Below are 27,426 nucleotides of genomic sequence, written 5' to 3'. Positions count from 1 at the left end.
TTGTAAAATGAAAAAACAGGGTTTTTCGGGTTTTGTATGTCTGTGAGTAGATTCATAGATATTAAGGTCAGAAGGGACTATTATGATCATCTAGTCTGACCTTCTGCACAATGCAGGCCACAGAATCTCACCCACCCACTCCTGTGATAAACCTCCCACCTCTGTCTAAGCCATTGATATCCTCAAATCATGGTTTAAAGACTTCAAGGTGCAGAGAATCCTCCAGCAAGTGACCCGTGCCCCATGCTACAGAGGAAGGCGAAAAACCTCCAGGGCCTCTTCCAATCTGCCCTGGAGGAAAATTCCTTCCTGACCCCAGATATGGCGATCAGCTGAACCCTGAGTATATGGGCAAGGTTCACCAGCCAGATACCCAGGAAAGAATTCTCTGTAGTAACTCAGATCCCACCCCATCTAACATCCCATCACAGGCCATTGGGCCTATTTACCATGAATATTTAAAGATCAATTAATTGCCAGAATCATATTATCCCATCATACCATCTCCTCCATAAACTTATCGAGTTTAATCTTAAAGCCAGATAGGTCTTTTGCCCCCACTGCTTCCCTTGGAAGGCTATTCCAAAACTTAACTCCTCTGACGATTAGAAACCTTTGTCGAATTTCAAGTCTAAACTTCCCGATGAGCAGTTTATATCCATTTGTTCTTGTGTCCACATTGGTACTGAGCCTAAATAATTCCTCTCCCTCTCTGGTATTTATCCCTCTGATATATTTATAGAGAGCAATCATATCTCCCCTCAACCTTCTTTTGGTTAGACTAAACAAGCCAAGCTCCTTGAGTCTCCTTTCATAAGACAGGTTTTCCATTTGTAGTTTGCATATCTGTGGGGAGAAGATGAGGAGCTGAAATGTATTAGCTGCAGTAGGAAGTTTGGGGTTCCAGGCAGTGGTTTGTAAACGTATTATGCAAAAATGCCATTGATTTAGACAACTTTTTCCATTCTGTTGCAGTGAAGACCTTATTTAATCCTGCTCCAGCTCATGCTGAACTAGATCCACAATTTTACACCCATGCCGACATCTTCTGTTGCAACGAAAGTGAGGTAATGGCCAGCTGTCATGTTAGAGAACAGTGACGTGGACAGTGAAACTTAAAAGGGACTCCGTCTCCAGGGACTGTTGGCCCCAAGTCCAGTGAGGAAGGAGGAATACTTCGCTTCACTGTTGAATAACCCTTCTAGAAAGCATTTGAAGTAGAATTAATAGGCTCCCAAGAGAGCTGAGGCCAGCCCTTCTTGGCCATAAGGTGGGTTACCAAGAGGGGAGTGGATGAGTGAACATGAGATCCATAAATAAAACACTCTTAAAATGTGTTTTGCTCTAAATGGTACATATTAAAATAGATCCTCACTCCCAGCCTTGTCTTCCCTCTATGTGAATAATGGGAGTGTCATTAGATATAGCATTGTGATGCTCTTAACCTGCCTTGCCAGAGATGGTGTTTGTGTGTGTGCTGCAGCTGAGAGGGTACAAGCAGCTCCGTATGTCCTTACCTGTTAGTTACCTTTTCAGTTCACATAGCAGAGGGACTTTTATGGGCTGCTGCTGCCAGTGTACAACAGGGGAACCCTCCATTTTTCCAGTTTGTCAATTTCCAAGATTTTCTCTCTTCTCCCCAACCCTTTTCTCTGCCATTGTTAGGATAATATTTATCCAAAAACAAATGATTGCATGTGTCACAGGAAACAAGTTGGTCTGAGAGTCCCACAAGGCTCTTGTTTGAATTTGCTGCTGTATATTTTTGTTACTGTCGCTATGGTTTTCTCTCTTATTTATCAGACATGTGTGAGGAGCAACAAGCAAGTAAAAGACATACCTTGAATATGATTTTAAGAGATCCCTGGTGAACATGACATAGGGTTTAGGGGAAACCATGACTCAGCTTGCTGTGGGATCACCATCCCAACATCCCTGGCTGAAGGTTGTACATCAAGACTAAGCCTCTTCTGAAATTTCTGCTAAAACCAATCCCATGATGGCCTATAAGACATCAGTGGACAAGTTCTAAATGACCCAAACAGGCATCAAAATTGTGTCAGCAGTACCCATTTTGCTGCAGGTCTATTTAAGTTAGCCCACCACAGCATTTCGGCATCTGCAAAGTAGTCAGCCCTTTCCTGCAAGGTCAGTCATTGTGGCTCATCAAGAGTCTGGGGGCTGATTTTCCAGCTCCACTAGCAGTGACATCTCTTGTGGCTCAGACAAATCTAACAGCCATCACAACTCAGCTACATGAGATGACGGAGAATGTTCAGAGCCAGCCTCTAATCATTCCTTTCCGGGCGATTTGCAGGTTAGACACGTGGAGTTCTCTGAAAGCTTTATTGCCTGGCTCTCCTTAAGGCCATTAATCCAAGAGTTGCCTAACTGTGCTACAGGACCTATTTTGGAGCTGAGAGCAGCCGAACTCTCCCACTCCTCTAGTTCATTTCAGGGTGTTTTTTTTCCTGGTTGTCACTGTTGACTTGTTTGGCTGTGGGATTTTATCCCCTACTTGTTAAATACAAAAACGTACTTCTTTATTACTGTTCTATCCCTGATATTTTTTCTCACTGCTACTTCCAACATGAATGTTGCCATATCCTCTATGTTACAATTTATTGCTACAACTTCAGCTTTCATAGAGACATCCCTTGAGATTTTTAGTCTGCTAGTGTAGGTATATATTATTACTACCACTTGGAGAAAAGAAAATTACTTCCTTTCTGAGAAGAAATACAGGTGTATAATTATAATAGATCCCCACTCTCTCACACACATTACCTGCAGAGTTGGAGGTTCAATTTGCATTCTTTTTGCTTTCTACTGTTTGCTTAAAAAAGGAACTATCAGTTGGAGACAGTAGGGATCACACTATCCCCTCAGCAAGTATAGGCACAAAACTTCTGCTGATCAGGAGGTTTATTCATTTTAAAATACTAATTTTATGGAAGTTCCTGCCTGTGATGTTCTGGAGCGCAGACCCAAGAGTAATGCCCTGTTAAAGCACTTTCTGAGAATGAGAATTACAGGTAGATAGTTTTCTTTGCAACTTAATATTTATAACAGTAACCTTTTGCACTTTACAATGAAATCCATTTCATTACCAGAAGTATAGTAATCATCTGTATCTTCCTTCATCCCATCCATGCATGCTGATTTGTCATTGTTAGAATCTCTTTTCAGGGATGAGCTTCTGTCAGAGTTTTCTTCTTTTGTTAAGAAAACAGAAGCAGTCGAAGCATTTGTTTTTCTCATGTCAGAAATTTAAAAGGTATTTTATATCAGTATGTTTTTATTTAGCAATTGTTATATATTCAAGTTCCATATGTTTTCATTTTCCTGTTATGACTTCCTTAAATTTCAAATCACTTTAATATATGCATTTGAGGATTTTGGTAGGTAGATTTATGTACATATATGTCTACCAGGACCATCAATCATGTATGAAAATATGTCATGTAATGGCAACATATACCAATTACATATTTCACAGCTTTCGTGTTGTAATTGGGAGAGACAGTGGTGCAAATGATCTCAGTTACACTGTCACGGTTCCTCCCCCACTCTGAACTCTAGGGTACAGATGTGGGGACCTGCATGAAAAACCTCCTAAGCTTATCTTTACCAGCTTAGGTCAAAACTTCCCCAAGGTACAAAATATTACCCCCGTTATCCTTGGACTGGCCGCTACCACCATCAAACTAATACTGGTTACTGGGGAAGAGCTGTTTGGACGCGTCCTTCCCCCCAAAATACTTCCCAAAACCTTGCACCCCACTTCCTGGACAAGGTTTGGTAAAAAGCCTCACCAATTTGCATAGGTGACCACAGACCCAAACCCTTGGATCTGAAAACAATGAAAAAGCATTCAGTGTTTTACAAGAAGACTTTTAATAAAAAATAGAAGTAAATAGAAATAAAGAAATCCCCCCTGTAAAATCAGGATGGTAGATATCTTACAGGGTAATTAGATTCAAAAACATAGAGAACCCCTCTAGGCAAAACCTTAAGTTACAAAAAGATACACAGACAGAAATAGTTATTCTATTCAGCACAATTCTTTTCTCAGCCATTTAAAGAAATCATAATCTAACACATACCTAGCTAGATTACTTACTAAAAGTTCTAAGACTCCATTCCTGTTCTGTCCCCGGCCAAGACGACTACAGACAGACACAGACCCTTTGTTTCTCTCCCTCCTCCCAGCTTTTGAAAGTATCTTGTCTCCTCATTGGTCATTTTGGTCAGGTGCCAGCGAGGTTACCTTTAGCTTCTTAACCCTTTACAGGTGAGAGGAGCTTTCCCCTGGCCAGGAGGGATTTCAAAGGGGTTTACCCTTCCCTTTATATTTATGACATACAGTAATATAAATCTGTTGGCTTCAGTGGAGTTACTACAGATTTTCACTGATGTAATTAAAAAAATGTGGCTCAATAGTTCCTTTCAGAAACCTCTGTTTGAAGATAACACTAATGAGAAATGCTTAGCGTCAGTGCAAATCCCACTTCAGCCAATGCCAGCATAGTATCTCTCTCTCTCTTTTTTTTTCTGTATGGTATATATAGTATCAGGCATATTGTGTTACATTCAAAAGAACTAGGTTAAAAGAATGTTTATGTTGCAAAATTGAGGACTCAAAAGTTAGAAAATGCCTGAATTTAGGTTGCCAGTGCAATGTTAGTTTGACCCTCATGTGCATGTGCATTGTGATACAGTCTAATGACACGATTACATGCTAGCTTTTTTGACAGGGCCTCTGCCTCATTCAGTGAACAATTCATACGTCATCAGTCAGGCAGAGTCTGGCAGCAACATTGTATTAGGCTTCAAACCGAAATAAGAGTTTATAAAGCGGTTGTGCTGTCCAATTTGTTGTGTGAGTGCAAAACCTGGACCTGCTACAGGCATCACATCAAGTTTCTAGATAAGTTCCATTTACAACATCTGTGTGCCATACTCCACATCAAATGGCAGGATAAAGTTAGCAATAACGAGGTTCTGGAACACAGCCACTCTACAAGGATTGCTCATCACATCACAGTTACGTTGGGCTGGTCATGAACTGAGGATGGATGACACCAGAATGCCAAAGCAGTTGCTGTATGGTGAATTTAAAGTGGGTAACTGCACACAAGGCGACCAGAAGAAACACTTCAAGGACACACTGAAGCATAACTTGAAGCAATGCAACATTGACGTTGACAGCTGGGAGTTGTCAGCAACAGACAGATCACTCTGGCAAGCAGCAGTCAGTGATGGAGTTAGTTCGAGATTAATTACCATATGGCTCTTGAGGCACAAACGCTGAGTTGTAAACAGCATTAGATTACACCAGCATAGACTGTAATCCCTTCCTTGGTATCGAGCTATATATGTACTCAATGTGGAAAGGACTGCCACCCGCACACTGGACTTTTTAGCCACAATTGTACTAACAAGAGATAATATCATCAATGTTATCTTCGATCATAAAGGACAACAACAACAAAGTTATTCAATAGTTCTTTTTATCCTACTCATTTGATATGTGGCATTGAGATGCTAGAGATTCTCAAAGAAATTGTTAAAAAATAATAATCATAATCATAATAACATGGCAAAACAGGGAAAAACTGGTTGCCCTTGTTTACAGAAACAGCTGAACCATTTTAGCTGAAATTTCCTCAAAAATTCAACCTGAGGTAGACACTGGCATGGAAAATTTCAGCCCAAATGGTTAAAGTTTGGCAAAGTTATAAGTAACTTTTTAGTAATTTAAATAAGTAATTTAGAATGGGAAGTGTCTGGCAACATTAAGTATAGGTGTCTCTACAAGTTCCACCTATAATGTAGCAATAACAGTTTAATATGTAGGAATCCCACTAAAGAGAGAATAGAAAACAAACTCTTTATCCCGCAGTCTTTAACTATTATGTTTCTTTATTTTACTTCTCGTCTTGGATATACACATTTTGGCAATCTACAACTCTCCTGTTGTTTCTTGTATATATTTTAGGTATGTCATCCATTTTCTTTCAAAATCATACTATGTGTCCTCCATTCAACCCAATTTTGACCCCACCTGCCTCTCCATCTACTGCCATATCTCTGTTCTCCCCTTCCTCACCAAGGTTATTGGATGTGCCATCTACAATTGCTGTCTTAAGTTCCAATCTTCCAGCTCCATTCTTGACCCCATTCAAGCCAGTTTCCACCCTCACCACTCCACTGAAACTCCTTTCACTAAATCTTGAATTACCTTTGTCTGGCTAAATCCCATGGCTGGTATTCCACTCCTTGAGGGGCTCTGATCCTTGATTGGAGTTTCTATGGGCTACTATAATACAAGTAATTAATAACTTTAATAAAGCTGTCTTTACTATGTCTGTAACAAACTGCTTCGCAGATGGAGCTTCCTTGTCCTTCTAGTGAGTAAGGTTAATTCTTTTAGCAATTAACAGATGTACAGAGATCCAGTTCAACTGTTTCCAGGATATTCTATTTAACATGGACACATCTGCGGAGGTACATGTTCAAGGCCAAATTAAGTTTTTGTGTGTATATATATATATATATATATATTCAGGTATTTATGACACAACTTGCCAAAATTTCCTTAATGTTGGTACTTATCAACATACGTCTACAGGTGCTAAAGTTTCCTAGGTATATTAATAGGAAGCTATTAACCTCATGTTAGTATACATAGGAGTATGGTATCAGCAGAAATGATGAAACAGCCAATTAGATTATGGCATCCAGCATTCAGTGGTAAGAGCCATACTATAATTCATATTGTTACATAACTAAAGAAAAAACATATCTCAGGATTGTCTGAAAACACTCGTGATAGAGTCAGGAATGTTCTATTGTTTACCTTTTCATAGGTCAGCATCTTGACTGTGAAGTCTTTCAGCCTCTTCCTTCACAAAATATCAAATGCATGGAGGTGTCAGGTGTAGTTGCAAACTTTACCACGTGATATCATATCCCAAACATGTGTGTATTTAATATAATTTCACACCTCAATGTCTGTCATTTATTAAACACTTTAGATATTAATGCTTCTGCATGCCGGATATGGTATAACAGTATATCTTGTTCCTTATGGATGTATGTGCTGGAAAGAAGCAAACAAAGTTATGCTATATCAGTGGAACATCTACCATTAGTTTGTCTAGAAGGTTTTCACAAGCTGTTCTTTTTACTCTTGCTTGCTTCAGTAATAAATATTTTTTACATCTGTCAGTTCTTTTTATGTGGTTTATGAACAAAATGCTCAAAACAAATCTTGCAAGGTTATCAGTTCTTTCTTTGCTTAGCTTGTATTTTAGTTTTTTCCCCCTCTTCTTTTCCCAGAAAGATCAAGCTTGTTGAAACTGGTTTGTTAATTCTCTGTACACCAGATGTAACATAGTTTAATCCCTGAGGTTTCTGCAGGAATGTGCTAGCTCTCCATTCTCCTAATTCTTCTAATGAAAGAAATGCAGAATAAATGTATCAAGTTTCATTTTAGTGAAAACAAGAGAGACCTTTTCTAACATTTAATCTTTTTCAACGTTGAGAAGACTGACATGTACAAGTTGACTTCCTCAAGGGCAGTGACCATCTCTTTGTGATATGTTAGTACAATGCGTAGCACAATGAGGCTCTGGCCTCTAAGTGCTACCACAATGCAAATAATAAAAACAATCACACGAGCTATTTGCGTGTATTGCTGCCTCGCCTTGAAGGATAGGTAGCAATACAGCCCATGAATTTGAGATTCAAGTCTGACCCTAAATATACTTAGAGTTTTTCAGAAGAAGCAAAGTTGCTTAAATGTTGGGGCAAAGGTCCGATTCATGATTCATATGAGTTGTAATCCCAGCTCTGCCAGTGACTTGTGCAGTCTTAGGTGAGTCCCCTAATCTGTCTGGCCCTTGCTTTCCCTATCTGTGAAATAAGTAGAATAATAATGACCTAGTTATTAGAGGTCAAGCAAAAGATTAATTAGTTAATATTTGCAGAGCACTGTAAAATGCCTGGGTGAAAGGCATTATATAAATATAAAAAACAACAGTTTACATGAGAGAGAGACCTACCATAAACAAGCTGTCATGAAAAAATCATGAAAAATGTTATACAGTTATATTATCACATTGATTTCTCCATATTATTTGTGTTAGTGAAAGCTAAATAGTTTCTGAAGAAATAATTAATGTCTGGAATCAAGAGTTTATTCATTATCACTGATAACTTATCAGAGTCAATTAAGCAGTATATTCAGATTATGGCAATATGTCTGTCATTGATTGGGAATCAAAATAGTGCTTTATAATATGGAGATTTAGTCATTAGGGAGAAGTTTTACTAAGCAATAGATAACAGATATATCAGATACATAAAGCAATAATCTGTCCCACATTCTTAACACCCTTTTGAGCTTTGCATGGTCTGGCATTTGCAGAGTTAATATATTGGGAAATTACTGTTGCTGCATTATTGATAGAGAGTGTAGGCATTTCACAATATAGTTACGTTTGAATTCCAGCCTCATTCCAAGCCCACTTTATCAGTTGTTTATAACTTTTGGAATGACATTTTTCCATATTTAGTCTTTAAACGAAATATGTGATTCTTTGGACAGTGTTGCGGGTGCAGAAAGGAGAAAGAGCTGTAAGCTCAAGCAACTCAGCCTTTTTTTGAATTATTCTAGCATGAGAAGTGTTTTCCCCCCATATATTCTGATTAGAAACTTGGTAATTTGAAACAATTATAAGCTACAAATAACTAACTTAATTTGTGGCCGGCTTTTACAATCTTTCACTCACGAGCAGAATCTCAGTGACTTCAGTGGGATTACTCATCTGTAAGGATTCACACAATCAAGACTTTGTGATGTAGTTCTCAATACAATTTAAGGTTCAAGTCAAGTTTGAAACGAATTGGTTCAGCAGGTTTCAAATGTGGAATATCTTAAAATTGACACGTATCTTGAACTGGGACAATCTTAAGAACTGCAGATCATATCCTCAGCTGGTGTAACTCATCACAGTTCCATTATTTTATTGCAGCAGCACCTCAGAAGCCCAGTCATGAACTCAGTAGGCCATTGTGCTAGGCGCTGTACAAACACAGAACAAAAAGATCCCTTCCCCAAAGAGTTTACACTCCTTGTTACTACAGCAATTTACACCAGCTGATGATCTGGCCCTGGAAATTTCGGTTGAGCCAGAGAGACCCCAAAATCTGGCATGATTCGGAAGGCTTGGCTAAGTGTGACTGGCTTATGGAGGCATCAAGCCAAATAGCTCCTGATCAATTAAATTACAAGATCCACAATTTGAATAGTTGAAATGTATCTTCCCCTTTCAAAACAAAACAAATCAAGACAATTCCATGCCTCAAACACTATATTTAATATAATGTTATGTTTGGGGTACCAAGCACTTGGGTGTCAAAAAAAACCCCAACAAATGTAAAACTGAACACTCGGCCTTAGTTTTGCTTCTTTTTGTTTATGACTTAAAATATGGTCTGTCTTTAAATATATATTTGTCAAATAATGCCATATATAATATAATGCCATACAATTACATAAACTTATGCTTACATAGTTAAGCACTCAAAAGATAGAAAATGAAAAGTGAGGTTGAATATAGTCTTTTGTAACATGATCGCACACTGTTTCTCAGATTATATTATCTTTTTTCTACAAGTTAGCATCTAGGCTGCAGCTTGTATATGCTTTTTTATAATGGATGCAGTACATTCACGAATGTCACAATGATATTCTTAAAAAGACACAGGAGTACTTGTGGCACCTTAGAGACTAACAAATTTATTTGAGCATAAGCTTTCGTGAGCTACAGCTCACTTCATCAGATGCATCCACTGCATGCATCCGATGAAGGGAGCTGTAGCTCACGAAAGCTTATGCTCAAATAAATTGGTTAGTCTCTAAGGTGCCACAAGTACTCCTTTTCTTTTTGCGGATACAGACTAACATGGCTGCTACTCTGAAACCAATGATATTCTTATTATCTATGGATGTTATATTTGTATTCTCTTTAAAGTATATATTTCAGCACTATAGTAGACAAACTAAATTAGATAGAAATACATAATGTGCTTTATATAGTTGACATTAAAATAAATACCTCAAAATAAAGCGTGTTTATCATAAAAATTGTATGTAGCCTTAATTTTGATTTGAATTCTTTTCATGGAATTGTAAATTGCACTATGTAACAAATATAAAGACCATATTTTAAGGCATAAGAACAAGGGAGCAGAGTTTGGATGAGCAGCCAACCTTAACTCTGCTTTTTTTCTGGTGTTTGAGTTCTTGGCTCTTCAACCTTACTGTTCCGTTAACCCTCATGTTTGGAATAAAATAGTAGCTTCATGATCTAAATGTTTGTGTTGAACTTAGTTTATTGACAGTTTTGTGGGACTTACCCTTATAATCAGAGAAAAGTAGACTTCTTTATATATATATATAGAGAGAGAGAGAGAGTTCAATCAAAAGCTATTAAAAAGTCCATCTTGGGCGTTTGGCATTGTTATTGTACAGTGTTTTTTTGTTGTTGTTTTTTTTAAGACAACCATTAGTTATTTCCTTCAATTGTAGCACTGTATGTTTTTAAATGAGATTTTATTGGTGGGAGGAAATTTATAACCCAGCACAGCAGATTTATATTTAACATCAGTTGACATTTACTGTAAAATTCTAACTATTGGCACAAAGTATCAGTCTGGTTTCTGCCACTTCTGTGGGAAAATGGCTCCTAGCTTGTTCCAGTGTGTTCTAATTTCACCATCCTGCTGGAGATGAGTTACATCTCTGTGCTAACAAACAGCTGGAGTGCTATGTTCATACATATGTAGCAGCAAAGCTATCTGCTTAAGAATCTCTTAAGAAATATTTTTTGTATGGACGTAATCAACAAAGCGGATGCAGTGGCAGAATTTCGTTAAACCAAAAAAACACCAATCACAAAACAATGGAGCAAATCCTGCTCTTTTTACTCAGACAAAAGTCTGCTTGACTTAGGTGCCAGAAGATGGCCACAACATAAAAACCTAAGCAGACAGAATGTGAGCTTTGCTTTAGAAAGGACAGCATCTATTTCCTCTTTGCTTTGATTTCTATAGAGCCAACCTCAAGATTTTTTGGACACTTTAAAATTTAAAAAGACCATTTTTCATATAAACTGAAGTAATGTATTCATGTTATTCAGAATCTTAGGAAATCCCCATAGTTAAATCACTGGGCAAAAAGCAGCAAAAATGAATAATAATCAGCCCAATTAAACCCAAATCAAACTGACTGTCTCCCTACCCAAATCAAACCCACTCCTTTCCCAAAGGCTTGAAAAAATAGCATGCCTGGAAAGTTAACAAATCTGGCCTTTGTGGCGGAGCAAATTCCAAAGTCACTTAGGCCATGTCTGCACTTACAAGCTTACACAGTTGTATTTGTACAGTTGTTGTCGTGATTATATTTATTTTTATTGCAGTGGCACCTATAATGTGCAACGCACTGTGCACACAAAGGGAAACATAGTCCCTGTTCCAAAGATCTTATGATCTACACTAGCAATATACAAAGGGCTATGTTGATACAATGAAAATAAATACACTTTAATAAAAAATAATTATCCACTATCCCTAACTTCCCCCTCTACTCAGCTATTATTGGCTGGCTAGTTTCCTGCAAGTGTCACAGAAGAGGCATAGTTGCCAAGTTTTGTGAAGTACTATATGACATTTTATGCTGATTTTTAATTAGCTTATTTTCAGAGAATGTGAATTTTAGCTTTAAAAAATTGTATGGATTTAATTTATTTAAATATTCTCTATTTCTGGAGGGCGTTGAGCAGTGACATTAATCCACCAAACAGAAACCATGCTAAGTGTAGTAACCTTCTCCTCAATCTAAAATGTAGTACATTCTTGTCCCTTGGACAGCTTCTAAGCATGGCCAAAAAACCACTTTGAACTGTGAGAATTTGTTACCACACCTTGCCACGCTCACTTATAAAATATGCTTATCTGAAAACATTTACAGAATCAAATCCTGCTAGCATAAAGTCAAACCCCCATTGAAACCAGTGGGTGATTTGCCTGAATAAGGGCTGCAGGATTTGATTCTAAGCATATGTACAAAATAAACCCCATTAAGAATCTCATTAACTATATTGTAAACTCTCTGGGGCAGTGTACCAGGGTTTATAGGCCTTTTAAGGCCAGAGTGCGAGGTCTTGGGTGGCAGGCTACCCTGCTCAGGAGTTGTGGGGCAGACAGAGAACCAGGGAACAACAGTGACAGACACTGAGAGACAGGGCTGAAGTGTTCCATTGACTTCAGTGGGAGCTGGATTGCACTCAGACCTACTTCCACAGCCTTCATATTAATCCTAATTTTAGTCATAAAAAGTTTTCAAAGTCTATTATTACTGTATTTTTGGTAATTACTCATGACCTTGATCAGGGATCAGAGCCCATTATGCTAAGGGCTGTGTAGCCCTGACTTACAAACACAGTCCCTGCCTCAGAAAGTAAATGATCTTGATTTATGAGAAGATGCAACAGATGGATGAAACAAACAGATGGGAGAAGGAGTTAACAGTGATGAGCAGGAGGTAACAAACAAGTTACTTATGGAAAGCAGTAGCCACACATCACCACCTGCCCAGCCATGGTCAGCTGGGTATTACAGCGGAAGTGAGTTATGGAGGGATTTGAAGGAGGATAATGTAATATAGCGTGCATGAAGGGATATTAAATTGTAGAAGACACACACCAATATGATTCAAGGCTTGAGAGTATTTCAGTACATTGCATGGGAGTGCGGAAATGATTTCAAGATGGTCCTGCAATAAAAACATTGCTTGTTTGATTGTGTGTGTATGTGTGCGCACGCATGTGTTTATTTATAGTTAAATTTTATATCAACCCTACACCAAAGAGCTCTCATCCAAACCTGTGTGTTTCTGTCTGTCTGTATTACATGCATGATTACACTGAAATGCATATACCATCATCATAAGCCACAGACATACACATAACAGGACAAATTCACCGCAGGTTCAGTAATTCGACCTAGTCAGTTGTTTGAAAAAACCCTTCAGTAAACACAACTCTGAATGTTGTTAGGAAAGATAAAATATTTGGTTCACCTAGTTAAATTTAAAAGAATTAAATGTTCTTTTAAAGTTCAACCATTTTCTGATAAATTAGTTGCTATCTGGTTCTGATTTTGATTTGTTTGGATTATTTTTCAGGCAGAAATTTTAACAGGCATCCCAGTGGGCAGCCCTGAAGATGCTGGGAAGGTGGGACTCATGCTATTAGAAAGAGGCTGCAAACTAGTAATCGTTACTCTGGGAGCAGAAGGCTGTGTGATGATATCAGTGGCTGAGCCTATTCCAAAGCATGTTCCTGCTGGGAAGGTCAGGGCTGTGGACACTACGGTATGTTTTTGTGGTTTAACTGTCTTGCCTTGGAAAAGACTACTTAAGCACTAAAGCAAAGCAGTGAGTAATCAACCAAATCCCTGGCCACTAGCGCAAAGGCTAATTTATAATGTGAAACTGATATGTTGCTTCCAGCCTGTTATATATCAAATGCCCGTTCACTCAAGTTTTATAGGCTGTGCTGTAGATATGCTAAAGTTATTGTATACACGGATGATATCTTCATTTTCCTTTGTCGCTGGAGTTGGTACATTTCTTTCTCTCTCGCTCACTCCATTACGGATGAGGTCCGCAGCATCAGCAGCCCTATAGTTGTCACCTTTGCACAGTCATGTAATTAATCATCTCCAGAACTGAAATGACCCTGCAGTTAGTGGAATGGGAGAAAGGAGAGACCCAAGAATTCTTCCCTTCACGTAATGCATGAGGGTCTCTTCCTACACAAGTCTGAACTGCTCCCACAAAGTCCCTTAGTTAGTCCAGCATAAGTTGCACCAGGTGCTCAACTTCTATAGAACACAGAAAAGGCAGAAATAATATGTTGTGACCAATCATTTTATGATAGGTAAGGATTAAAAGGGCAGTGACCAAGTATGCTTTATAATTTTTAGGGGATTTTCCCCCCTTCCTACTCAAAATGAAATGTAGAATACCCTACCTTAACAGAATTTAGGACTGCTAACTGAACCACAAATGAAAAGCAACAGTTTTAAAGCAACAGTTAAAAGTTCTCATAGCAAAATTATATTATCACATTGTGTATACTAGGACATTTTGTGCTCAGTTACATCTGATATCAATCCAAACTATATCTATTGATGTTACTGAGAGTGGAATTTGCCTCACTGTATGTACTAACTATATGTTTAGCTGATGAATGTAATAGAATACTATTACATATGTTCTGCCACAATAATCCATTATAGAAACATTTGGAGATTTGACCATCTGGTGCCTCACATATCTGAAATGTATTAATAATAATATCTAGTTTTTATTATAGTGGTTTTATCAGTAGATTTCAAAGTGCTTTACAAAGGAGGTAAATATCATCCCCATTTTAGATGGGGAAACTGAGGTATGGAGCGATGAAGTGACTTAGCCAGGGTCACTCAGCAGGCCAGTGGCAGAGCTGGGAATAAAATCCACTTCACTCAAAGCAGAGGATCATTATGACCAGATTTGCATTGTGATGTATTGATACTATTGTATGTCAGATTCTTCTCCCTCTCCCCCTGGCCAAGAAGTCACCTGAAGCTAACACTAATGATTGGAATATCCTGAGGTTTTTATGATGACTCAAATCATTATTCTTATTGGAGACAACATTGTGCTGCAGATAAGCCATAGACCAGGAATTAAGAGATGACTGACGTTCTATTCCTGACTGTGCCATTGAGTTTCTGTATGATCTTGGGCAAATCATTTAATCTTTCCATGCCCAAGGTCCTGTTGTAACAGTGTCTTTTCACAACACAGCACACAAAAGTGAAGAAGAAATGTGTGAATTCCCTTTTCAAAAGAAGCCCCAAATTACTGTCAGATCAGCTAATATATGATATCTAAAGTGATTTGCTGCTGGTGGGATAATATATAAATACTGAAACCACACACTGTGCTGAGAAGTGCCTTTTATCTTGCTTGGCAGTTCAGAACATCATGACTTGACTATATTAACTGTGGAACCTCTAGTTCAGACAAAGTGTTGGTGGCCCTGTGTTTTAAGTGTCACAATACTGCCAACCCCAAGTGTTCCAAAATAATGACATACGCTTAAAATCATGAGACTTTTGAAAAAAACGTCCTGTTAATTTCTTTTTATTTGCCTTTTGGTGTCTGAGCCTTTAGTAGGGTGCACTCAAGTCACATTTGCAAGCTTTACTCTGCAGCCATGCGAGCTAGAAAAAAATTAAATGAAAGCTAACATTCTAATGCAATATCTTGATTCCAGCAAATGGGGCTTTAAGCAGCACACCAAATATTGCGAGATTCCTGATAAAATCACGAGAACTGGCAATGCTGGTACCAGACCAGGTCCTATAAGCCTGCTGTGACCTCTAAGTGTGGGCAGCAGCCTGAAGCTGTAGCTACAGTAACGCTGCCATCATTATTGAACTGCCACCAGTTCAGCACCTCCAGTGGTAGCAATGATGAAAATTTTTGGCAATTTTTGTGTAGGCCCAGACAAAACATGTGTGGAGCTTAACAGAGCTCTCCCAGTGGTATGGACAGGTCTCCCCACCCCATTAACAAATCTCATAAGACACGCTAAGGACCAAGCAGACCATAGAGTCTGAACTCTCCTCTCAATCCTAGAAATGGTCCCTCTAGATCAGGATTGAAGCCCATCTGCAGAACAATGGGAAAAGCTTGCACCACTGGCATGCCAGCAGTGTGGATAAATAGGCATATCAGCCTTCAGGCCTGAGAATCTGACATTTTTCACCCACACTTTATAAAGAAAAAAATAACTCTGTGGAATTTCTTTGTCCCTAATTACCTAAGTGAGGGCTTTATTAAAGTATCTGATACATCCTATGATTGCTAGCAGATTTCACCGTAGGCAGTATAATATATCTAGAGCACCAATAGTGATTTAGAAGGAAGTTTTGCAAGACAGGGTGTTGTAAGACCCAAATGTCTCTTTCTCCTGTTACCGTGACATACTGTAACAAATCTCTATTGGAATGAATTGGCTTTCTTTTCAGTTTACTTGTTCTTGCTAACTTTGTATGTAGCTGAATTTCAAGAACACTGTATTAGGTAACCATCCAAAAGTGATATCCAGTTTTTGTGATTTGAGAAGAAAATAAAAATATATACAGCCAAGCCACTTAATATTAGCTACTGAGCACGCACGCTGAGGGATTTTAGGTCAGGTGTTCTCAAGTGAGATTAATTTATGAAATAACATAATACGCTCCAGAGGATCAATTATGTCTATTTAAAACTACATTTATGGATTCTCCTTACCTATTTTTAGAGGAAGCTATTTTTCACCTTACTTGAAATGACATTAAATACACAGCACTATACTGATACACCTTTAAAAGATCATGATCTTCCATTTATATAGCATTTTTTATTCAGATGGGCACCAGAACACTTCATAAGAGTTACTAAAATTATACAAACCTTTACATAGAAATAGATAACACATAATGTGTATTGTGTGTATATCTACATTATGTCTCATACTGCCAACTACTGAAACGCATCCCACTTCAGATGGGCTGCAAAGGTACACAGTAGCACTATGTAACAGTGTAAAACAAGAACTGACAAGTATCAGGCATTTTTAGTAACCTCCATTTGACTTCTAAATTTGCACTTTGCAATTTTCTGTGCACAGAACCCCACATTCAGGCACCTAGAATCAGGTAGTTAGATGTCTATGTCCCTAACTTACACATCCAAATACTGTGTGCGCTTACAAATGGGGTGAGTTTGTGCACACAAAATATTTAATGGCAAACTTATAACCATTTTTCAAAATTGTGCCCATAATAATCACAAGACGTCAAAGGTGTCTGTTTTATGTCATGCAAAACACAGCATCTCTAGCACCATGGTGCCCTTTGAGTGCAGCTACTGAATTTCTAGTACCGCTTCCTGCACTACCAAGGCTTTCCATAGAGATCTCGCACGTCCCATCCAAGTACTGACCAAACTCAACCCTACTTTGAAATAAGAGCTGTGGGGATCACAGGTTGAGGTGACGTGTGCTCATAAACAGGGAATTCACTTATGACCTAGGATAAAATTCCAATTTTTCCCTGCTCAGTCATGCCTACTACTTGCAATAAGTGTATAATGTATCCTGTATAGTCACCCTTGCTCTGAGATTCCATCGTTATCTAGGAAGGATTATGGATGCTGTTTGTCATCATTCTGAATTTCTGTGCCATAAATATTAATATAATTTTTTATAACAAGATGCAAAGGGAAAGCTCATTGTTACAATGTGAATTTGTCCCCAGTTGTATTAGTTTTTCTTCTGGTTTCTGGTTACAGTGAATTAAATCTTGCCCTCGTTTGCACTATTGAAATGAGGTAAAGATAAAGCATTTAAAGAAATAGAAAGCACATTAAGAGTGACTTTGTCCTGAACTTTGAAGTTGTCATGAACTTTATTTTTCTATTAAAAAAAAAAAAAGACTGATGTAAGTAGATGGTTATGCCCTATTAGATAGGCCACAATACCTATGATTACAGTTTTCTATAGTGTAATTGTTGTCTATTGAAGGCAGTGTGGTCTAGTGATTAGACCAGAGGACTGAGTAAGGAGTCCTGGATCTGCCACTGGCTTGCTATATAAACATGGATGAGCCACATAATATCTCTGAGTTCCATTTTCACCATCTGTAAAATGGAGATATTAATTTATGTGTATTTAATACAGGAAGTCTACAGCAAAGGCAAGAACAGAACCTAGGAATCCTTATTGCTAGAGTTGTCCCTTGACTTCAAGACAATTCTTCTACTCCTGTGGCCTTATGGAAACTCTGAGCTTTTTCCTCTTAGAAGTTGAGAGGTCTTGTATATAGCAACTTTGTTTACACTAAAATTCTCTGATTTAGACTTATCTCCTGGTCTGGAGAATGCCCAAACCAGAAAAGTGAAGTGGACACTGAAATAAAGCTGTAGCATATAAATAAACCAGAGAGCAGCCTTTTAATAACAGCAATTCTTTGTTTTCTGACTTTATGGTCTAACGGCTGTGGCACAAGGGGATATAAATACAACACTCCATGCAATGACTAATTACTCAAAATTCTGTGCATCAGCAGAAGTGGAACTTGTGGTTGACTGTAATATTATCAGATGTCTTCGCTATTTAATAATCTCCCATAGCTGTACATTATTTAACATGCAGTTTGCACAAAGAACAGTGACTTTGTTTCAACTACCTCTCAACAAAATACAAATGCAGCTGCTAGTAAATGAAATATTTGGCAGACATTGTGTTTGATGGAAACTTCTGTAACTTGTTAAGAGGAGAAAAATGTTGTTGTGTGGTTAACCTTTTCCCATCCATAGCTGTAGCATGAGATGGGAAAGGGCACTGACCACAAAAGAGAGGGCCTGTTTAAAAAGTCCAGTAACTATCAGGCAAACAGCTTGGCCATCAGTAGGGCTTATTCACACATAAACACAAGAAAATTATGTACAGAGCTCCCATTAATGTGCCACAAGCTAATGGTGTATAATAGCTTCTTTTATTTAACATGCATCCAAAACAAGTTAGCGAATACATTTATTTACAGTCATAGCCCACTTTCTGACTTAGTCTTCTGCTTTTCCTCTCTTACTAATATGGAACCCATTGACTTTTGGAACAGAGACACAATAAGGAATAAATGAATCTGCAAGACACTCCAATCCGCAATCTGCATTGTAAATCTATTTAAAGATGCACCCGTTATTTTCTGAAGTTCAGTTTAACTGTGAAAGGGCACATGACTGAAATAATTGCATGTGACTTGACTCACAGTTAAGTGTAAATGGGAATCTATTTGCTCATCATAACTTCTGCTCCTGATTCAGACCCTTTAAATACACATCAGCATATGTAGATGATCATTAAGAGCTTGAGAGATTAAATTCAACACAAGTTAGGAATACACTGAATCCCTCTGAATCAGGACCCAGAGGAGCAGGAGAGGGAGGAATGATAATATCCTGTACTTTTCTGAGTACTAGGAATTTCCAAGTACTTTGCAAAGTACTTAAGCATCTGAGATTGGGAAGGATTTATTATCCCCTTTTTACAGAGGAAAAATGAGACACAAAATGTAATGTGACCAGCCTTTCGAAGGTGCTGATAATCTATGAAAACTGGGCCAAAAGGCCGTGGCCAAAGTCACAAAGAGAGACAATGTAGCACAGCAGAAAGAAAGCCAAGAGTACTGGATCTCAGTCCCTGATACCAATCGCTAGACATACTGTCCTATAAGGAGAGTTTTTTATCTGACTGGTAACTGGATTTTAATCAGTGCACATGAACAAAGTAAACATGACCAAACAGAAGCAGGCTTGTACAAAACAACTTGCAGCTTTGTTTTCCAGTTGAAGACCACCCAGGTCTTGCTCTAGTCTTATTCTCAACCACCCAGCAATCTAATTAAATCCCTCTCCATTCCTTACTTTAAGAAGTGGAAGAGAGCCTACAGCCCTGTATAGTCTCCTTCCAGATGGAAATGCATAATTTAACAGATACAGATGAGAGAGAGTGGCCTCTCAGCAGTGCCTGCATGCATGGCACTAAATTCGCAGGGGTGCTTAATAAAAATGTAGAACGGAAAACTGTGTTAAAACCAATATTGAAACTTCTCTCCCCTCTAACACACCGTAGCTAAAACATCATAGGAAACCCACTTTCTGTTTCAGATACTTAGAGAGCAGGGAATTAACTGGCTCTCTTGCCCAGAAGTTCCAAGTATTGGAGTGTGTTCTCCCTCCTGTTTCTTCTCTGATCATCTCATGGCTTTATTTTAGGTATTTATTTGGCCTCCATCACTGTAATAACTGAGCACTTCATAATTTGTGAAACATCTGTTCTCAAAACCATCCTGTGAGGTAGGTAGGAAGGGCAGTACTACTATCCCCATTTTACAGATGGGGGAATTAAGGCACAAAAGAGATTGTGACTTGCCCAAGATTGCCCAGAAAGTCTGTGACAGAGCAGGAATTTGAACCCATGCTTTCAAGTCCCAGGCTGGAGCCCCAAGTATTGGACCATGCTTCTGCTCAAAGGCAAATAGGGTTGAATGAGGAACGGTGCAAAAATTTCACATTGTTCAAGCTATCGTAGAATGTATCTCATATAGTCTTGTCTATGTTAGAGAATGGCACCATTGCAACTTACAAAAGTTCATTTGAACCATTGTAATGGGCCAATAGAGCAGTGCGTCCACACCAGCCTTCCTGTTCCAGGTGCCCAATTGTGCTGTGTCTATACACAGCATTCTCTCCAACCCTTGCAGTACCAATGTACTGTGGGCACCTATCCCATAGATCCCCAAAGCAGGATGTTGCAGGAATAGTAATGCATGGATGGAGAGCTTCTTCACCAAATTCTTTTTAAAATGTGAAATGTACATATTTTTCATTGTATAATCCAATGCATTTTTATAAATAAAAAAATGCAGTGTGTACATGAGAGACGACCCCTCCATGGTTGTGAGGGCCAGACCTGTTTGGGAAGATGGATCCATTTGCATTGTGCCTTCCAAAACATGTGGATTAAATTACAGCAGTTGGAGTAGCTCAAAACAAGAAATCAATTGATAGTATAGGAATTTCTATGCGATGCACAGAGAGTGCTCACAGAAGGGGTTGCAGGGGCTTTATAGGGACTGTGCTGGGAATCCCGGCTGCAGCCGTGCAGCTACAGCACTATTACTCTCTCTCATGGAGTTTCTTAGTCTAGATTACAATGGCAGTGAGCCTTGTTTTGAGCAAATGGGAATTGTAGGAGTGCACCTGCGCACCTATCCAAGCGTTTGTGTGTTTGAACATGAGGTGTGTCCCCACAGCAGCAGGGAGGTGTAACATCAAAATCCTCTAGTCTAGGCAAGGCTTGTAAAATCAGGGGCTGAGTTGAGATTCTGTGCTGGGCCTCCAGAAGGTGCAGTGCAGAAGATGCAACCCAGGGGAAGGTGAGGGCAAAGGTGTCTTTGTGCCCTCTCACTTCTAGGCTGCTCAAAAGGCTGAAATAGGCCAGTGCAATTTATATAGCCCTGGGATCTGCTCTAAATCATGGCCTCCCTAAGGCTGCATATGACTTGGAGCACAAGCTGAAATGGCCACAGCGGCATGGATACATCCTTGACATACCCACCCAGTGCCCGCCCTAAGAGGATTCTCCCATGGGGATAATCCACCCTGGGTAGCCCTCTCACACTGTGGCAGCAGAAGGTACAGCACCCCCAGGACAGGCACACAGCACAGCATCAACAGCAGTGTGGGGCAGTGCACTCTGGGGTGTGCTACTGCACAGGGTTGGGAGGAAGGAAGACTCGTCAAACCAGTGTGCAGCCACATCAACCGGTGTAAGCTCCTGCTGCTAAGAATAGCTGCTAGAAGGTGGGACTCTTTGTGAACCACAAACTTCACCTTCCCAATGCCTTTTTATGATCTGAGCAGCAGGAAAGGCTGAAGTTAAAAATGTGAGCCACTGCGTCATGCTGCAAAGTATTCTCGGCCAAGCTAACACACTACGAGTTTTGGATTTTATATTTTAGTTATCCTATAAATGACAAGAGACTCGTTTCATCCTCCTTTAAAGTGAATTGAATTTGGTTAAAAGTGCTGGCTTGACCTTCTGGGAGACTGGAGTCTTCTCTGCACAGAACCAGGTACAGCACACTCCGGAGCAAGAAGTATCCCCCTGCTTCTGAATACCTCAGCTTTGCCCCAGCAAGGAGAGAGTAGTCAGGCTCCAGGGTCTCTCACCTCTTTGCTGAGATTGCCAGTTGCAATAATGTTGAAACTGAACTGAGATCTAATTTCCCTTCCGCCTCCTACCAAACACATTTTCCACTGGTAGCTAGTTTTGGTCACCACAGAAACCAAGAGCGCTTTGATTTTGATTTATGATATTGCCTCATAAGTGTTTTAAAATAACAAGAACAGAGAAATGAGAATGATGTGGAAATCAGGATTGTTGCTTTTGCAAACTCTCTGTTAAAAAACAAGGAAAAGGTCAAGAGTTAGTTGGGTTTTTTTTCTTGCCAAGAGTGAAAGGGTTAAGCCATCAGCCTGGACAGAAGGTATTTTACAGCAAATTTTGGCAAATGAAAGGACGCTAGAAACATGATAAGTTTGGGTGAACAATGGCAGTAACCTGTGAGAATGGATATTAAGGGTTAGGGCCAGTTTGTGGCTGCACATCATGATTTTGTCACATTCTTCGGGGATTTGTTTAGAATTAAAAAAAAAAAAAAAAAATCCGCAGTCCTAGCACAAATGGGATGTGGAAAAGCAGATTCCAGCTTGCAGCCGTGATATTTGCCAGCTGTCCAAATGTTTAGGGGGCAGATTATTTACTCTTTAAAAACAAAGAAGTACAATGAAAAGATGGAAAAAGTCTATGAAGATTTGTGCCCTGCTTACTGAAGCCTGTGATTTTTACCCAGTTAGTTAAAAAGGCACCCTGCCCTTGGACGGAGTAGCCCATTTTGTAGGCAGTTTTATCCTGCAAGCAGCATCTCTCCTGTCAGGGGAAGTACCTTTGTACTTGTTGCCCTCAATCACTATCTCAGTCATTCAAGCCCAGCTGACACATTGTTAGGTTTGTTTAAATACACTTTTAATTTACCAGATCTGCATGTGCAGTAACATGTTGTGGGGTAAAGTAACCTGAGCACAAATACAGCAACTTTCCTAAGACTGACAGAGCAAGGCACTATGGTAAGGAAGCTCTGCCAAAGCATGCATTCTACAGCAGGGGCTCTTAACCTTTTTCATACTGTGACTTCACACGTAGCTGATCCTTTCCAGATCTGCCCCAGAACCTCTTGTGCCCATTCCCACTGAGCTTCCAAGAAGCTACTATGGGATCACGTGACTTGTATATGGTGTACTCCTGGCATCTGCAGAAGATCTGGTTGGAAGTGACTGACCAGATCTCCTTCAACAGAAGACCATAAATGGGGGAATGGAAACCTCTGTAGCTTTATGAGTTCTGGTGACAGCCCACAGCTTGAGAACTGGAAAACTGACCAATACAGAAGAATAGTATTATATAGTACAAGAGCAGTTATCTTCTATGGATCAGATGTTGCTGAATTAAGCAGAGAGAAGATTCAACAAGAATGTTCATTAGGATGATTAAAGCAGCTTGGCAGGAAAAAAAAATGAAAAGAGAGCCAACGAGACAACACCCCCACAAAGAACTCTAAAGGCAAAAACTACCAAAGCTTTTCCAGAATATATCATTCAGAGATAGCAGGGAGCCATGTCCATCTAACAAAGGCACTAGATACTGTGGTTTTAGAAGAGGCAGTCTGGAGTTTTACTGCAAAAAATGCTCTTTTGATCAATTCCAGGCCACACGGCAGTTGTGTGTGTCATCGGGTGAGCTCTTGGCAGACTGTAGTGTCACCATGAGGCATTTTGCATTTTCAGTTTGAGAGAGAAAAAACAAATGTGGCTACTGAAATTTTACAAGCATGCAATCTTCCTACCTCACTCATCCCTCCCTCCTCCCCATATAAACCTATTTTTATTCTCAAAGGTAGGCAAGAAAGAAACCAAAAAGCACAAAAACAGCTTGTTAAACAAGAACTTAATTGCAAATGCAGTCATAGGCTCCATTCTCTGCACACTGTGTTGCATTTCTATCTGTTGTTCTGATGTTATAACATTAGTATTAACATCACTATACAGAAGGACCCCGTTTCATGGAAATGACCCAGACTTTCATCCATTTAAAATGTGATACTTTTCTTTAACTAAGATAGCCAAGATCACTTCCTGTCGCAAACCATTGTGCTACATTGCTTTGTTCTGTTAAATAGTCTGTTGTAGAAGTGAACTATTTTTTTATAATTATCCCCACACCCCAAAATGCCTACATTCACTTAAAGTTCCTGAATAGCATTTCACATCACCGCAAACAAGCAAAATCCAGGAAATAGACAGCCTAAGTCGATATTTTCTGATTCTCAAACAATGACCCAACCTCATCACTTAATATCACCTTCTCCTAGGCTCCATCCCTAATCTCAAACTTGCAACCAAACCTACAACCTGAACTCCAGAACCATGCAGTAAAGATATGGTGCTTTGTGTGCATTCAGGTCACAGACCAAATCCTCTGGTTTGGCTAAGCACACTTAGCCTGCACTTAGCACAAGACCAGAGAGGGGACCATGCTGGTGGAAGCCAACCAAAGGCTAATTCAGCCCCTGGCACAATTTAAAGCAGCCTGAGGGGGATCACTAGAAGAAGTGGCATATAGAGTAGCAGCACTAGCAAGGGGAATCCCCAAATAGCTGGGTCTACAGAGTTTCCAGCTGTTTTGTGCTGCCAGAATGTTGCAGAGCAACTTGGTGAGAGGCTGGAGTCTGGCTCCATTTGTTTTGAAGTATTTTGTTAAATGGGAATTACACATTAATTAAGTAGGAGTGAGCATGATTAGGAAAAAGTTATGGTGTATGGCATAAGTGCTGAAGATGAAATACTTCTTGAAGTGAGATGAGTAAAGTTGTTGTTAGAGGTGAGAGTCTGGTTGTGTCTTACAGAGCAGGGGTTCTCAACGTTTTGTATCTCAGTCCTCCCCTCCCCCCCCGACATGTTATAAAAACACCACAGCCCACCTATGCCACAATAACAGGTTTTCTGCATATAAAAGCCAGGGCCAGTGTTAGGGGGTAGCAAGCAGGGCAATTGCCACAGCCCACCCCCAGCCCATGAAGCTACATTGCTCAGGCTTTGGCTTCAGGAATGAAGGCTTCAGGAGCTCAGGGCCCCAGGCTTCAGCCCCATGTATTGGGGTTTTGGCTTTCTGCCCTGGGCCCCAGCAAGTCTAATGCTGGCCCTGCTTGGCAGATGCCCTGAAACCTGCTGGTGGCCCCGTAGGGGGCCCCAGCCCCTGGTTGAGAACTGCTGTATAGAGGTTTGAGAATAAAGCTTGTGAATTGCTATGAGGACCTGCTGCATAGAAGATGCTATAGTTAGAGCCAGGCCTGAACTAAAACTCTAGGTCTGTATACCCTCAAACTTGGGTGAAGTTTGGATCTAGATCCACAACTAGTCTCTTTGCTTGTAGTAGGTTGAACCAAAACCCCATCTCTGAACATTCTTAAATTTAGCAGGGCCATCTTCATGATCATTGTCACTGATGCCTAGCTACCATCCCAAGCCCTTTTATGTACATAATTCAAATCTTATTGTATGTGCTGCTCTTCCCAAGATCTCTGCTGAAGGACATTTCTGTGGGGCTGAAGTTTGCTGAGAAGTGTCCTGCACTGTGTTTGTACCTTCTTTGTACATCCACCTCAGCCAGGAAGAAGTTTTTTACTCTCAGTGTTTGTTTTTCACTGTTAGGTATATGAACTTCCAGATTAAGTGAACATAAGGCTTAAGATCACAACTCAAGTGTGAAACTAAGGAAGTGGCAGATACCAAAGGAAAGGCTAATTGTAGGTTAAACTAAAAACCTACTCAATGACGTATCCTAAAGTGAAATGTTCCCCACCAAAATATCCTATACCCAGTGTACCAGGATAGGAACCAAATTAGTGGTGAATTGTTTGAGCTGAAAGGAGAATTTCATAAACTCAGCAGGATAAATCTGTGTCCAGAGAACTGAGCTGAGACTCAGTGGTTCAGCATACTCACAGCACTGAGTAACAAAGACATTTATCACCTCTCATTAATGCTATTTTTATTTATTTATTTATTTTTGCTGAAGGGAGTTTGTATGAGCATCAACACTCTGAGAACTGCTTTGGAGTGTCAGAAAATAGAGGACTCTTTGCAGGTAGACACCTCTTTAGCTTTCGGGAGCTGTTGTATAGCAAAGATTAAATAACTTGTCAAGTCTCTAACCATTTCCCTTTGGCCTCTTTTTTCCTGAGTTGAATGACAGTTCAGAATATTACTACATAATAGAATGGAGCTTTTCTTTGTAGTGGGTGAACGTTTGCTGGTTTTATCAGTTTGGGATGAGACAGTGTCAGCATCACACAAATGCCTTGGGCTGTTTTTCTTGCAAACTAAGAGGGGAGGCAGGAACTCTTCAGACTTCCACTTCTGACTGATATCCTGCTGGAGCCTTGGGCAACTCACTTAGGCCTAAATTTTCAAAAGTGTGCAGTCATTTTGTGCAGCTCAGTTTTTGTGTTCCCAACTTGGGCCTGATTTTCAGAAGTGCTGAGAACCCACAATCCGCTGTTGAAGTCACTGGAAGCTGTGGATTGTCAACATCTTTGAAAATCAGGGCATAGGTATCTTGAGGTAGACACTCAAAATTAGTGGAGACTTCCTTAATTTCTGTGTCTGTTTCCCATCCTGTGAAATGGAGACAATAAGTTACCTATCTCCCAGGCAGCCGATGTGTAAGGGCTTTGAAAATGTAACATGCTATGTAAGTACCATTTTATTAGACCTCAAACCTCTTAGATTTATTTGAATGTGCCTTTTAGATTTATGTATAAAAGACAAAATGCCTGAGATTGTGATTCTTGTGTATATATATATGTCTTTTAAATTATTTCCCAGCATCCACGGCACAAACCTGATAACTCTCCAGAGGAATTCAGGTCTCTATTAGGCTGGTCTTTGATCTTGTTAGAATTGGTGAATAACTTGTAAGAGGTTTCAAGAAGAAAAGAACCCATGTACACAGTAGACCTTGTGTTAAAACACTCATCTCTCAGGAATGCAGGGGTTAATCGTCGCAGCCCTTTAATCACTGCTAATGAACCTTCAGGAAATCTGTCAGGAAGTGGGTACAAATTCCTGAATGCTGATGCCAAGTATTGTGTGGTGTGTTCTGTTTTAGATGTTGCCCAACTGAAAATCTGTAGTGGACATACTTGAGCTACAGAAAGATACTAAGGCCCAAATTATGTGCTGCCCTTGTTCAGCTGCAGTTGAGAACAAGAAGCTTCCCTCTTTGCAAGGCTATACAAGGACCACACATAAAAGCAGTGTAGGGAAGGCAGGGACTACTTCCTGCTGCCTCTGGGGAACAGGTATCTGAAAAGGAGACAGGAAGAAGGCCTGGCTATTACCCCTCTCTCCTCTGCCAGCCCATGGAGTACAGGAGGAGGCTGGCACAAAGTGTTCACTGTGCCTGAACCCAAGCACCCACCAGAAAGTGTCTCTGAGGCTCAATGGATGGGGTACACAATGGTGCTTAGGTGCCTGACTCCCACTGATTTCAGTATGGTGCCTAAATGCCTTGTGACTCCACCCAATCTCCCTGGTGCTTCTTCTAGGCCTCTGTGGCTTGTTGTGTAAAAGCC

General features: G+C 39.8%; 1 protein-coding gene across 5 annotated transcripts in view; it reads left to right on the top strand.

Moving 5' to 3' along the window:
• The window catches only part of RBKS (ribokinase), a 113,386-nt gene that overhangs the window by 72,019 nt on the left and 13,941 nt on the right, over positions 1 to 27,426 (top strand). For all 5 annotated transcript variants that reach the window (XM_073338606.1, XM_073338602.1, XM_073338604.1 and 2 more), the window contains 2 exons: positions 976 to 1,067; positions 13,256 to 13,444. In XM_073338606.1, coding sequence (XP_073194707.1) covers positions 976 to 1,067; positions 13,256 to 13,444 — 281 coding nt within the window. The remainder of the gene's footprint in view (positions 1 to 975; positions 1,068 to 13,255; positions 13,445 to 27,426) is intronic.

This window comes from Lepidochelys kempii, chromosome 3 (genome assembly GCF_965140265.1).
Source record: "Lepidochelys kempii isolate rLepKem1 chromosome 3, rLepKem1.hap2, whole genome shotgun sequence".
In the NCBI taxonomy this organism is placed as follows: Eukaryota; Metazoa; Chordata; order Testudines; family Cheloniidae; genus Lepidochelys; species Lepidochelys kempii.
The sequence above is the reverse complement of the archived record's forward strand: the minus strand, read 5'-3'. Positions and strand labels throughout refer to the sequence as shown.